General features: G+C 44.7%; 2 protein-coding genes across 2 annotated transcripts in view; one reads left to right on the forward strand and one right to left on the reverse strand.

Moving 5' to 3' along the window:
• LOC108283281 (ubiquitin-40S ribosomal protein S27a-like) overlaps positions 1–3,264 on the forward strand; it is a 12,837-nt gene extending 9,573 nt beyond the window's left edge. The window contains exon 2 of the mRNA XM_037728227.1: positions 3,254–3,264. The gene's annotated coding sequence lies outside the window, so the exon portion shown is untranslated. The remainder of the gene's footprint in view (positions 1–3,253) is intronic.
• Positions 1–14,281, reverse strand: part of SFI1 (SFI1 centrin binding protein) — a 109,677-nt gene that overhangs the window by 61,739 nt on the left and 33,657 nt on the right. Inside the window, 2 exon segments of the mRNA XM_017499526.2 lie at positions 1,507–1,601; positions 5,695–5,805. Coding sequence (XP_017355015.1) covers positions 1,507–1,601; positions 5,695–5,805 — 206 coding nt within the window.

The following is a 14,281-nucleotide window of genomic DNA, read 5'->3' on the forward strand; positions in this document are numbered from 1 at the left end:
TTAGCTGGGTGTGGTGGCAGGCACCTATAATTCCAGCTACTCGGGAGGCTGGTGCAGGAAAATCACTTGAACCTGGGAGGCAGAGGTTGCAGTGAATCGAGCTTGCACCACTCTGCACTCCATCCTAAGTGACAGAGAGAGACTCTATCTGAAAAAGAAAAAACGAAAAGCCTGGCTATGGTGGCTCGCGCCTATAATCCCGGCACTTTGAGAGGCCAAGGCAGGCAGATCATGAGGTCAGAAGATCAAGATCATCCTGGGATAAACCTCTAGCCAGACTAAGGAAGAATAAAAGACCAAAGAAATAAATTACCAACGTCAAGGAATGAAAGGGGGCGACAGCTACAGAATCTGAAGAAATCAAATCATAATTATGAAATATTTGGCCAGGCATGGTGGCTCATGCCTATAATCCCAGTACTTTGGGAGGCCGAGGCAGTGAATCACCTGAGGTCAGGAGTTTGAGACCAGCCTGGCCAACATAGTGAAACCCTATCTTTACTAAAACTACAAAAATTAGCCAGGCATGGTGGCAGGTGCCTGTAATCCCAGCTACTCGGGAGGCTGAAACAGGAGAATCACCTGAACTACAGGCACCTACCACCTCACCTGGCTAGGAGGCAGAAATTGCAGGGAAAAAATAAATGAGGGAGATTAATGAAGAGGTACTTATAACACTCTGGAAAAAAAGATGAGGATTACTCTCAGGCAGTAGCAATGCAAAGATGATTGCAACTGATGCTCAGAGGGCCATCTTAAAAGATTAGGTAACTGATGACACAAGGCTTGAGGAATGGATGCCATTACTAAGGAAAAGTCAAAGGAACAGCAGGTCTAAGTGGTAGGGGAGCTGACAGGTTGTACTTGTATCTTGCAGAGTTTGAGGCATCTTTAGGACATTCTGCTGCGAATCCAGTCTGTGTTATCATTTTGAAACTCTATGTTTTTTTCCTTAGACTCTCCACATGGGTTTCTGGGTTCAATTCACAGAGAAACCAGACTCTAACCAGAGCTAAAGTGGCCACTTTAGTATCACCAAGGGACAACTTGGGAAAGCAGATTAAAAAAAGAGCACTGCAGCTCTGCTCCAGGCTCTCCAGGCAACTTGACACAGCAAGATAGACCGAAGCCCCAGGTGCCATGGGGGAAGTCACAGCCAGCACACTGAGCCAGCAGGCCAGGAACAGCCAGTTCACACAAATTCTGATTAAATGAGCTTTAAGGGCTTAAACCATGCCATATTGAGAAAACCGGAGACCCAATCCTAAGGTACCCACTCAGAGATCACACTTTCTGAAAAATTATGAAAGAGAATCAAACAAATCTTCCTTAGATCTAGAGTTATTCCAGGTCTAAGATTCTACTCTAAGATTATGAAAGAAAATCAAATAAATCTTCCTTAGACCTAGAGTTATTCTATCTCTAAGACAATGTGTTTGTCCTTCCTAAGACTTTCTGCAAAGTAAATGTGGGCATCTTCTTTAGACATGTACTTCTTTTTCTCACCATGAACTTCGGCTCTAATGAACTTGCTCCTCATCTCCTGCTGCTGACGCACGTAGGTCTTCCAGGTCTGGAACATCAGGTTGTACAGGTAATACCTGAGGAGTAAAAAGCAAATGGCATTTCTTTAAAACAAAACAACAAGCCAGGCGCAGAGGCTCATGTCTGTAATCCTAGCACTTTGGGAGGCCGAGGCAGGTCGATCACTCGAGGTCAGGAGTTCAAGACCAGCCTGGCCAATATGGTGAAACCCCACCTCTACTAAAAACGCAAGAATTAAGCCAGGCACAGTGGCTCATACCTGTAATCCCAGCACTTTGGGAGGCCAAGGTGAGCGGATCACGAGGTCAAAAGATTGAGACCATCCTGGCCAACACGGTGAAACCCCATCTCTACTAAAAACACAAAAATTAGTCAGGCGGGGTGGTGGGCACCTGTAGTCCCAGCTCCTTGGAAGGCTGAGGCAACAGAATCACTTGAACCCAGGAGGCGGAGGTTGCAGTGAGCCGAGATCACACCACTGCACTTCAGCCTGGCGACAGAGTGAGACTGCTTCTAAAAAACAAAAAAAAAATTAGCTGGGTGCGGTGGCACACACCTGTAATCCCAGCTACTTGGGAGGCTGAGACAGGAGGGTCACTTGAACCCAGGAGGCGAAGGTTGCAGTAAGCCAAGATCACGTGTCACTGCACTCCAGCCTGGGCAACAGAGCAAGATGCTGTCTCAGAAAAACAGCAACAACCAAACAACAACAATAAAACAACTCCTAACCCAACACACCAAGTCTGTTCTATACTCAGAAGAAATTAACAGGGATGCTTCTGATTAGGATAAAAAAAAAAAAAAAAAAAAAAGCAAGCCGTATCTGTATCAAAGCTAAAATTTCATTTCCTACAATCACAATGAACTCTATTTTCCTCAAAGAAGAGTCATTCTCCATACCTTAAAGTGTCACTGACCAAGAAAAGGCTTGACTTTTCCAAGAATAAGTTAACTTTCATCATCCAAAAATCCATAATGTTTGGGACAGGTGCAGTGGCCCACGCCTGTAATCTCAGCATTTTGGGAGGCCAAGGTGGGCGGATCAAATGGGGTTGGGGGTTCGAGACCAGCCTAGCCAACATGGTGAAACCCCGTCTCTACTAAAAATATAAAAATTAGCCAGGTGTGGTGGCATGTGCCTATATGATAGGCAAATTGCTTGGACCTGGGAAGTGGAGGTTGCAGCAAGCCGAGATTGCTCCACTGCACTCCAGCCTGGGTGACAGCAACACTCTGTCTCAAATTAAAAAAGAAAGAAAAATCCATGATGCTTGGAATGACGGTCTTGTCTTTTTTTTTTTTTTAGATAGGGTCTCACTCTGTCACCCAGGCTGGAGTGCAGTAATGTGAACACGGCTCAATGTAGCCTTGAGCCCTCCCTGGGCTCAGGTGCTCCTCCCACCTTGGCCTCTCAAGTAGATGGGACTACAGGTATCCACCACCTCACCTGGCTAATTTTTGTATTTTTTTGTAGAGAGGGGATTTTGCCATGTGGCCTAGGCTGGTCTCCAACTCCTGGGCTCAAGTGATCCTCTTGCCTCAGCCTCCCAAAGTGCTAGGATTACAGGTGTGAACAACCATGCCTGGCCAACAGTCACATCTTAATTATCTTAACTATCCACACTATAAAAAACATCACTTCTCAGCCAGGCGTGGTGACTCACGCTTGTAATCACAGCACTTTAGGAGGCCAAGGCTGGAGGATCAGGAGGTCGGAAGTTTGAGACCAGCCTTGCCAACATGAGAAACCCCATCTCTACTAAAAATCCAAAAAATTAGCTACGCGTGGTGGCGTGCACCTGTAATCCCAGCTACTCTGGAGGCTGAGGCAGGAGAATCGCCTGAACCCAGGAAGCGGAGGTTGTAATAAGTGCAGATCACGCCATTGTACTATAGCCTGGGCAACAAAGCAAGACTCTGTCTCAAAAAAAAAAAAAAAAAAAAAAAAATCACTTCTCTTTTGCACTACGTGGTCATTGACACCTTTTCCTTCTTGATACACATACCATACATCTTATGATCTTCATCTCTTCATAGTTTCCTTTTTTTTTTTGAGACGGAGTTTCACTCTTGTTACCCAGGCTGGAGTGCAATGGCGTGATCTCGGCTCACTGCAACCTCCGCCTCCCGGGTTCAGGCAATTCTCCTGCCTCAACCTCCTGAGTAGCTGGGATTACAGGCGCGCGCCACCATGCGCAGCTAATGTTTTGTATTTTTAGTAGAGACGGGGTTTCACCATGTTGACCAGGATGGTCTTGATCTCTTGACCTCGTGATCCACCCGCCTCGACTTCCCAAAGTGCTGGGATTACAGGCTTGAGCCACCGCGCCCGGCCGTTTCCTTTTTTTTTAATGTTCATTTTAAAAAACTTTTTTTTTTTTTTAGGACAGAGTCTCACTCTGTCACCCAGGCTGCAGTGCAGTGGCATGATCTTGGCCCACTACAACCTCTAACTCCTGAGTTCAAGGGATTCTCCTGCCTCAGCCTCATGAGTGGCTGGGACTATAGGCACACGCCACCATGCCCAGCTAATTCTTTTTTTTTTTTGGAGACAAAGTTTCACCCTGTCTCCCTGGCTAGAGTGCAGTGGTGCAATCTCAGCTCACTGCAACCTCCATCTTCAGATTCAAGCAATTCTCCTGTCTCAACTTCCCAAGTAGCTGGGACTACAGACGCATGCTACCAAGCCTGGCAAATTTTTTTTGTATTTTAGTTGCGATGGGGGTCTCACCATGTTGCACAGGCTGGAATTTTTGTATTTTTATCTTTTATTTGATTGATTGATTGAGACAGAGTCTCGCTCTTGTTGCCCAAGCTGGAGTGCAATGGCATGATCTCAGCTCACTGCAACCTCCACCTGCCAGGTTCAAGTGATTTTCCTGCCTCAGCCTCCTGAATACCAAGGGTTACAGGCATGCACACCACCATACCCGGCTAATTTTGTATTTTTAGTAGAGACAGGGTTTCTCCATGTTTATCAGGCTGGTCTCAAACTCTCAACCTCAGGTGATCCACCGACCTCAGCCTCCCAAAGTGCTGGGATTACAAGCACCAGCCACTGCATCTGGCTCAGGTGGCCAGACCTCAGGTGATCCACCTGCTATCTGCTTACTAGAAGAACTCAGCGTGTCTCTATTTTATCTGAAATAGCCATAAACAGAACTCTTGCTCCAAAGAACCTAGATAAAGACATAACTACAATAAGAGTGAATATCATTTTAAATATACGATCTACAAGAAATGACATTCAGGTTTTAAAAAAAAGGTCTGAAAATGTGTATTTAACAATTCTCAATTGTTACTTTCCCCTTCTCTTATCCCTGGGAATGTGAATGTCAAGGGGTTGAGTTTTTTTTTTCTTTGTTTTTTTTGAGACAGGGTCTAGCTGTGTTGCCCAGGCTGGAGTGTAGTGGCACAATCTCAGCACCACTACACCCCCCTAATTTTTTGTACTTTTTGGTAGAGATGGGATTACATCATGTTGCTGAGGCTGGTCTCAAACTCTTGTGCTTAAGTGATCTACCTGCTTTGGAATCCCAAAGTACTAGGATTACAGGCATGAGTCACTGCACCTGGCCTCTATTTTCTTAATGTTCTATTTTGGGCATATGTTTTCTCCCATAATCAATATAAATTGAAACAATTTATTACTTTAAAACAGGGTGAGGCATGGTGGCTCACACCTGTAATCCCAGCACTTTAGGAGGCCGAGGCGAGCAGACCACTTGAGATGAGGAGACCAGCCTGACCAACATGGAGAAACCACATGTCTACTAAAAATATAAAATTAGCCAGGCACAGTGGCACATGTCTGTAATCCCAGCTGCTTGGGAGGCTGAGGCAGGAGAACTGCTTGAACTCATGAGGCAGAGATTGCAGTGAGCCAAGATCGCACCATTGCACTCCAGCCTCGGCAACAAGAGCAAAAATCTGTCTCAAAAAAAAAAAAAACAAACCCAAAAACCCAATCGTTTCAGAATTAGGAATTATATAGAAGTGAGAATGGGTGGGAAAAACCCATTCAAACTATTAGCATAACCAACACATAAGCGATCCAAAGTTTACTCATTTTGACCATAAACATGCCAACAAGTAGTCATCTGCTAATGTGCCTCAGTAAAACTGAAGGAGTGTAACATGAAATCTGACCTGTAGTGACAGTCAGCTCGAACACAGAGTTTCCACTCATGATGGAAAACCCACCACTCTTCTTTCCATTCTTCGAAGACCTTCCGCAGTAATTGCTGCTCATAGTAAAATCTAGGGGAATAAAAAAAAAATCAGAGAATTATATACAATGACGTTGGAGCTGACGTCTATTCCCAAATCATAGTTTCACATTATTGTTGCCTTCTCATAAAAACATAAACACCAAGATAGATTAAAAATGGAGGCCAGGCATGGTGGCTCATGCTTGTAATCCCAACACTGAGAGGTCGCGAGGAGTTTGAGACCAGCCTGGGCAACATAGCAAGACTCCATCTAGGGCTGAGTGCAGTGGCTTATGCCTGTAATCCTAGCACTTTGGGAGGCTGAGACAGGTGGATTGCTGGAGTTCAAGACCAGGCTGGGTAACAAGGTGAAACCCAATCTCTACAAAAAATAAAAAATTAGCCAGGCATAGTGGGGGCGTGCTATTGCAGTCCCAGCAACCTGGGAAGTTGAGGTGGAAGGATCGCTTGAGCCCAGGAGGCAGAGGTTACAATTAACTGAGATCTTGCCACTGCACTTCAGCCTGGGCGACAGAGTGAGAACCTGTCTCAAATACATTAAAAAAAATAATAATAAGCCAGGTGCAGTCACTCATGCCTGTAATACCAGCACTTTGGGAAACCAAGGCGGGTGGATTACCTGAGGTCAGGTGTTTGAGACCAGTCTGGCCAACATGGTGAAATCCCATCTCTACTAATAGAAAAGTTAGCCAGGTGTGATGGTAGGCATCTGTAATCCCAGCTACTTGGGAGGCCAAGGAAGAAGAATCGCCTGAACCCGGGAGGGAGAGGTTGCAGTGAGCCAAGATCGCACCACTGCACTCCAGCCCGGGTGACAGAGAAAGACTTCTGTCTCAAAAAAAATAAAAGTAAAAATAAAATAATAAAATTTAAAAAATAAGACTCCATCTCTACCAAAAAATTTAAAAATAAAGTTTATGATGATGTCTCACTATATTACCCAAGCTGGTCTCGAAATCTTGGGCTCAAGTGATCCTCCCACCTGAGCCTTCCAAAGTGCTGGTATTACAGACATGAGCCACTGAACTTAGCGCTACAAAAATTTTTTTTAATTAGCCAAGTATGCTGGCATGCACCTGTGGTCCCAGCTATTCTAGAGGCCTAGGTGGGAGGATCACTTGAGCCTCAGAGGTCAAGACCCTATCTCTTAAACAATCAAAAAAACATAAATTGGCTTTTTCAGATCAGAATCTCAGAACTACTTAAACTAGAAATGAGGTGAAAATTTTTCTAATATTGATTTTACCGATTAAAGATGTTAAAGTAAAATAAAAATCTGATAATTTTTTTTTGAGACAGAGTCTCCCTCTGTTGCCCGGGCTGAAATGCAGTGGTGCAGTCATGGTTCACTGCAGCCTTGACCTCCTAGGTTCAAGTGATCCTTCCACCTCAGCCTTCAAAGTAGCTGTGACTATAGACATGCTCCACTACTATGCCTGGCTAATTTTTTTATTTTTTTGTAGAGACAGGATTTCATCATGTTACCCTAGCTAGTCTTGAACTCCTGGGCTCAGGTGATCCTCCTGCCTTGGTCTCCCAAAATCTCACTTTTCAAATACCATAAAGTGAATTGAAAATTACTATTTTTGTTTTCATTCACCAGAAAAATATTTTTATTACTAAAAAGTAGTAATGTCTTATTTACAAACATGTGAATTTAAAGTTATAAAATAAGTGAATGCCTAACAATATTCCTAGTACTTAACAGGAACATACAGGATATTAATTTAGCTGAAATCTGAAGAGGGGAATTGTAACAACAGCAAAAGATGAGTAAGAGAAAGTAGTGAGGAAAAAGGTAATAAGGAACACAGAAGAGCAGTCACAGATGGTGTTGATTTCTTTTTTCTTTTTTGAGATAGTCTTGCTCTGTCACCCAAGCTGGAGTACAGTCACACAATCTCTGCTCACTGCAATCTCTGCCTCCTGGATTCAAGTTATTCTCGTGCCTCAGTCTCTCGAGTAGCTATGACTCCAGGAGCACATCACCCGGCCTAGCTAATTTTTGTATTTCAGTAGAGATGGGGTTTCACCATGTTGCCCAGGCTGGTCTTGAACTCCTGAGCTCAATCTGCCCACCTTAGCCTCCCAAAGTACTGGGATTACAAGTGTGAGCCACCATGCTGGCCTATCAATCACTTTGAATTTCTTGTCATGATTCTGCAGGTTACTAACATGTCATTCCTCCAAACCCACTCACAGTTTTTTTTTCTTTGAGACGGAGTCTTGCTTTGCTCTAGGCACGAGTGCAGTGGCGCAATCTAGGCTCACCACAATCTCCACCTCCCAGGTTCAAGTGATTCTTCTGCCTCAGCCTCCCAAGTAGCTGGGATTACTGGTGTGTACCACCACACCCAGCTAATTTTTGCATTTTTTTTTTTTCTTTTGAGACGGAGTTTCACTCATGTTACCCAGGCTGGAGTGCAATGGCGCGATCTCAGCTCACCGCAACCTCCGCCTCCTGGGTTCAGGCAATTCTCCTGCCTCAGCCTCCTGAGTAGCTGGGATTACAGGCACGCACCACCATGCCCAGCTAACTTTTTGTATTTTTAGTAGAGACGGGGTTTCACCATGTTGACCAGGATGGTCTTGATCTCTTGACCTCGTGATCCACCCGCCTCGGCCTCCCAAAGTGCTGGGATTACAGGCTTGAGCCACCGTGCCCGGCCTTTTTTTTTTTAAAAGATGGGGTTTCACCATGTTGGTCAGGCTGGTCTCGAGCTCCCGACCTCAGGTGATCCGCCCGCCTTGGCCTCCAAAGTGCTTGGATTACAGGCGTGAGCTACCATGTCTGGCCCAATTTTTGTATTTTTAGTAGAGATGGGGTTTTACCATGTTGGCCAGGATGGTCTCAATCTCCTTACCTCATGATCTGCCCTCCTTGTCCTCCCTAAGTGCTGGGATTACAAGCATGAGCCATCCCGCCTGGTCCAAGCTATTCTCCTGCCTCCGTCTCATGAGTAGCTGGGATTACAGGCAGCTAATTTTTGTACTTTTAGTAAAGAAGAGGTTTCACCGTGTTGGCCAGGCTGGTCTCGAACTCCTAAGCTCGGGTTCACTGGCCTCAGACTCCCAAAGTGCTGGGATTACAGGCACCCGACTCCATTTACAGTTTTTGAAAACTAGCTTACAAAGACACACATAAGGGAATTCATTTCACTATCGCTTACAATAGTAACAAGAGAGAGTGAAACATCACAATTACCCATCAAAAGAGGACAGGTTAACACAATTCCATCAATGCCATGCACTCATTTTCTACGAATAAAGCAGAGCTAAGGGTACTAAAGTGGATACATGCTTCAGAAAGTGGCTAGGTGAAAAACTAAAGTCACTGCACTGCGTGGTATGTATAATATCTTTTTTAAAAAATTAGGCCAGGCACAGTGGCTCACGCCTATAATCCCAGCACTTTGAAAGGCCAAGGTGGGCAAATCACTTGAGGTCAGGTGAGACCAGCCTGGCCAACACAGTGAAACCCCATCTCTACCAAAAATACAAAAATTAGTCAGGCGTGGTGGTGCGTGCCTACAGTCTCAGCTACTTGGGAGGCTGACACACGAAAATTGCTTGAACCCAAGAGGTGGAGGTTGCAATGAGCTGAGATCAGGCCAATGCACTTCAGCCTGGGTAACAGGGAAAGACTTCGTCTCAAAATAAATAAATAAATAAATAATTTTTAAAAATAGTATTTTATTTTTTTGAGACGGCGTTTCATTCTTGTCGCCCAGGCTGGAGTGCAATGGTGTGATCTCAGCTCACTGCAACCTCCGCTTCCCAGGTTCAAACGGTTCTCCTGCCTCAGCCTCCCTGGGATTACAGGTATACGCCACCAGGCCCAGCTAATTTTTTGTATCTTTAGTAGAGACAAGGTTTCATCATGTTGGCCAGGCTGGTCTTGAACTCCTGACCTCAGGTAATCCACCTGCCTAGGCCTTTCAAAGTGCTGGGATTATAGGCATGGGCCACTGCATCTGGCCTATTTTTATGTATTTGCAGCACACTTATGTTGGAATACATCAAATATATATATATACACACAAATATATACACATTTGTGTACATATAAACAAGCATGTGTGTATACATACATAAATGATTATGTCATACATATTAAAAGCCTGGAAAGAGTTCCAGAATATCAAACTACTGCCAGTGGTTCTCTCTCAGGGAGGGATTATAGGAGACTAGCATTTCTTAAACTGTTCATTTCTGTAATATTTGAAAAATTTTTGAGCAGATTTGTTCACAATTTTTTCTTTTTTGAAGATGGAGTTTTGCTCTTGTTGCCCAAGCTGGAGTGCAATGGTTCGATCTCAGCTCACCACAACCTCCATCTCCCACCTTCAAGTGATTCTCCTGCCTCAGTCTCCTAAGTAGCTGGGATTACAGGCATGCACCACCACACCCAGCTAAATTTTTTGTATTTTTAGTAGAGACAGGGTTTCTCCATGTTGGTCAGTCTGGTCTCGAGTTCCTGACCTCAGATGATCTACCCACCTCAGCCTCCCAAAGTGCTGGGATTACAAGTGTGAGCAACCACCCCGGCCTTTTTTTTTTTTTGAGACGGAGTCTTGCTCTTGCTCTTTCACCCAGGTTGGAGTGTAGTGGCGTGATCTCAGCTCACTGCAACCCACGCCTCCTGGGTTCAAGCAATTCTCGTGCCTCAGCCTCCTGAGTAGTTGGGATTACAGGTGCACACCACCACACACCTGGCTAATTTTTGTATTTTCATTAGAGACGAGCTTTCACCATGTTGGCCAGGCTGGTCTCAAACTCCTGAGCTTGTGATCCACCTGCCTCAGCCTCCCAAAGTGCTGGGATTACAGACTTGAGCCACCATGGCTGGCAATTCTAAAAAACTGTAATAAAAAGGAGCCATTTGCACATGGTAAAATGAACATATCCATTTACCTCCTTCTGTTCCCCACACTGCATTAAATAACAGCAAATGTATTAAAAAAGTATAAGCCTATAAAGACCAAGAAAATAGGAGAAAGGGTGACAGACAAGAGCTGTCAATAAATTTTAGTCAATTTTAGTCAATACAGTGGCAGATGAATTACCAGATAGAGAAAGGAAAGAACTAAGTGTCCTGTTGTTGAGGGGGAAGGGAGACAAGAAGCACCTAGCTGGTGGCACAGCCCCAGGAAGGGACAGTGATGAGAAGCATCAGGAGGCAAGAAGATGTGGACTGAGATGAAAACACAGGATTATTTGCAAGCCTATGTGTCAGAAGTGGTTAGGCCCCTGGATCTCATTATTCACTCAAGCAGAGACTCAGGTTTATCTCTGGAGAGGCGAACCAGAGAAGCACTGGACTCCAGAATACTAGGCAAAGCTTTGGAGATGGTCCCAGACCAAAAGTCTATATACTGAACAATAAGACCCACTATTCCTGTCCCTGCTTGCAGCCAAGCCTTCGGCGCAGTGGTTCATGCCTATAATCCCAGCACTTTGGGAAGCTGAGGCGGGGGATCACTTGAGGCCAATTTAAGACCAGCCTGGCCAACATGGAGAGACCCCCAGCTCTCCTAAAAATACAAAAACTAGCCAGGTGTGATGGTGCATGCCTATGGTCTCAGCTACTTGGGAGGCTGAAGCAGGGCAATCGCTTGAACCTGAGAGGGAGAGGTTGCAGTGAGCTGATATTAAGCCACTGCACTCCAGCCTGGGTGACTGACAGAATAAGACTCTGTTTAAACAGAAAACAACAACAAAAAAGGCCAGGCATGGTGGCTCACGCCTGTAATGCCAGCAACTCAAGGCAGGCAGATCACGAGGTCAGGGGTTCGAGACCAGCCTGACCAACATGGTGAAACCTCGTCTCTACTAAAAATACAAAAATTAGCCAGGCGTAGTAACGTGCGCCTGTAATCTCAGCTACTCGGGAGGCTGAAGCAGGAGAATTGCTTGAACCCAGGAGGTGGAGGTTGCAGTGAGCTGAGATCACACCACTGCACTCTAGCCTGGGCGACAGAGGGAGACTCAATCTCAAAAAAAAAAAAAAAAAAAAAAAAAAAATTGTAGGCCAGGCACGGTGGTTCATGTCTGTAATCCCAGAACTTTGGGAGGCTGAGGCGGGCATATCATGAGGTCAGGAGTTCGAGACCAGCCTGGCCAAGATGGTGAAACCCCATCTCTACTAATAATACAAAAATCAGCCAGGCATGGTGGGGGGCACCTATGATCCCAGCTACTCAAGAGGCTGAGGCAGGAGAATTACTTGAACCCGCGAGGTGGAGGTTGTAGTGAGTCAATCACGCTACTGCACTCCAGCCTGGGTGACAGAGCAAGACTCTGTCTCAAAAAAAACAACAAAAAAAATTACCACCTTCATCTCAATCCCAACCCACTTCAGGATTCGGAGGCTACCTCTTTTGTCTGGGGAAAACTGATCAACCAAAGAGGAAAGGCCTTCAGAGAGGCATACAGCTAGGTTCCCTGGTGAAATCTGCCCCAAAAGCCTACACTGAAGCCTTCAAGTTATAAGTCCCCATGCTTACATATAAAAGCTTCTAAAATTAGTTTTTTAGGGCCTTACTCTTTAATATGAACAGACAATAAAGACTCTCTTGACATTTGAGGAAAGGCTCCAAATGACACAGCGAACAAAAACACAAAGAAAAAAGGGTCTCAGAAGAAATATAGTACAAGCAGACAAAAATCTTAAACCACATTATCCTAAAAAATTTTTGAGCCTTCAGGATGCTATTAAAAAGGGAACATGCAGAGAACAAAAAGAAGCTCTTGAAAATTAAAAATATGACAGCAGAAATGAAAAAAAAATCAATAGGTAACACAAAAAGGTGACTGGTCTTGTAGCCACAGTAAGGACTCTGGGCTTTTACTGAAAATCAGCAGGAAGCCACTGGAGGTTTGACAGAATGATGTGACTTGATTTACTCAGACTACCTACTGAGAAGATACTGACTAAGGGCAAGACAGGAAGCAGGAGACCAATGAGGAGTTACTGGAGTCACTCGGAGGAAAGATGCTGATGGCTTGGACTAGGTGGTAGCTACCGGAAGCCTGAAAAGTGGCTGGATTCTGAATGCATTTTGAAGGCTGAAGCAACATGATTTTGGCATTTTAAAATTGGTTTGTAGGGAAGATGATGATTTCAGTTTTGGATATATTATGGTACGACACCCAGTGGAGTTGTCACATATGTAGAAGTCCAGAGGTTTGAGGCAGAGGTCGTGGCTGGGCATACACATCTGAGAATCACTGTGAGACTGGATGAGCCTGCCTCGGTTGTAAGGCAGCTAAAGAAGCAGTACAAAGCCTAGGTGTTGGGGTATTTAGATAAGGAAGAATCAACAAAGAAGAGTTAGAAGGGGCAAAGAGGTAGGAGAAAAACCACAAGAGGATGGTAAGTTAGAAGCTGGGAGACGAAAGGGATTCTAGAAGAAGGAGGAAATGATGGACTCTCTAAAGCTACCTGATAGGTCAAGTTAAAAAAAGTTTAGAAATTCAACACTGATTTTAGCAAATTTAGTGACTTTAACAAAAACAAGAGAAATTCATCATTGGAAACACAGTAGAGGCTGCAGCAGTCAGGGGCATTTCTGAAGGTAGCGTCTTTGATGCCACGGTGCTACCCAAGCCATATACGAAGCTACCTTAATGTGTGAATTGTGCCATTCACAGCAAGGTAGTTAGAAATCAATCTCATGAAGCCATTAGAACTGAATACCCACACCCCAATTTTGACCTGCAGGCATTGCCCCATGACTCTCGCCCATGTAAGAAGCTGAGTCCTTAAGGACTGAAGAAAAACTATTCTCTGGAGAAAAATAAAATGGATATTGTACTTAAAAAAAAAAAAATGTTGCTGGGTGTGATGGCTAATGCCTGTAATCCCAGCACTTTGGGAGGCCGAGGCGTGTGGATCTCCTGAGGTCGGGAATTCGAGACCAACCTGACCAACTCCATCTCTACTAAAAATACAAAAATTACCCGGGCATGGTGATACATGCCTGCAGTCCCAGCTACTTGGGAGACTGAGGCAGGAGAATCGCTTGAACCTGGGAAGCAGAGGTTGCAGTGAGCTGAGATTGTGCCACTGTACTCCTGCCCAGGTAACATGGAGTCTTGAAAAAAAAAAAAGATGAAGAAGAAAAAAAGGAATGCACTCAGTAGTAATGTTTGTAATTCTAAAAAGCAAGTAAACAGATAAACTGTGCCTTGTTTATACAATGACATAATATACACAGTTAATAAATCGCTGTATATCCACATGGAAAGGACCAGGCATGGCGGATCACTTCTGTAATCCCAGCACTTTAAGAAATCAAGATGGGAGGACTGCTTGAGGTCAGTAGTTCGAGTATAGCCTGGGCCTCAGAGAAAGACTCTGTCTCTATTTTTAAAAAGAAGAAGAAAGAACTCAGATGGCTAGCTCTCCTTGCCACGGTGTGCCAGAGCAGAGTACCAACGAGTCTGAGGCGGAGGTAATCAAGGCAGGACAAGTGTTTAGAAAGTTTCTTCCAGGCCGGGCG

This window comes from Cebus imitator, unplaced genomic scaffold (genome assembly GCF_001604975.1).
Source record: "Cebus imitator isolate Cc_AM_T3 unplaced genomic scaffold, Cebus_imitator-1.0 Scaffold258, whole genome shotgun sequence".
NCBI classification, from domain to species: domain Eukaryota; kingdom Metazoa; phylum Chordata; class Mammalia; order Primates; family Cebidae; genus Cebus; species Cebus imitator.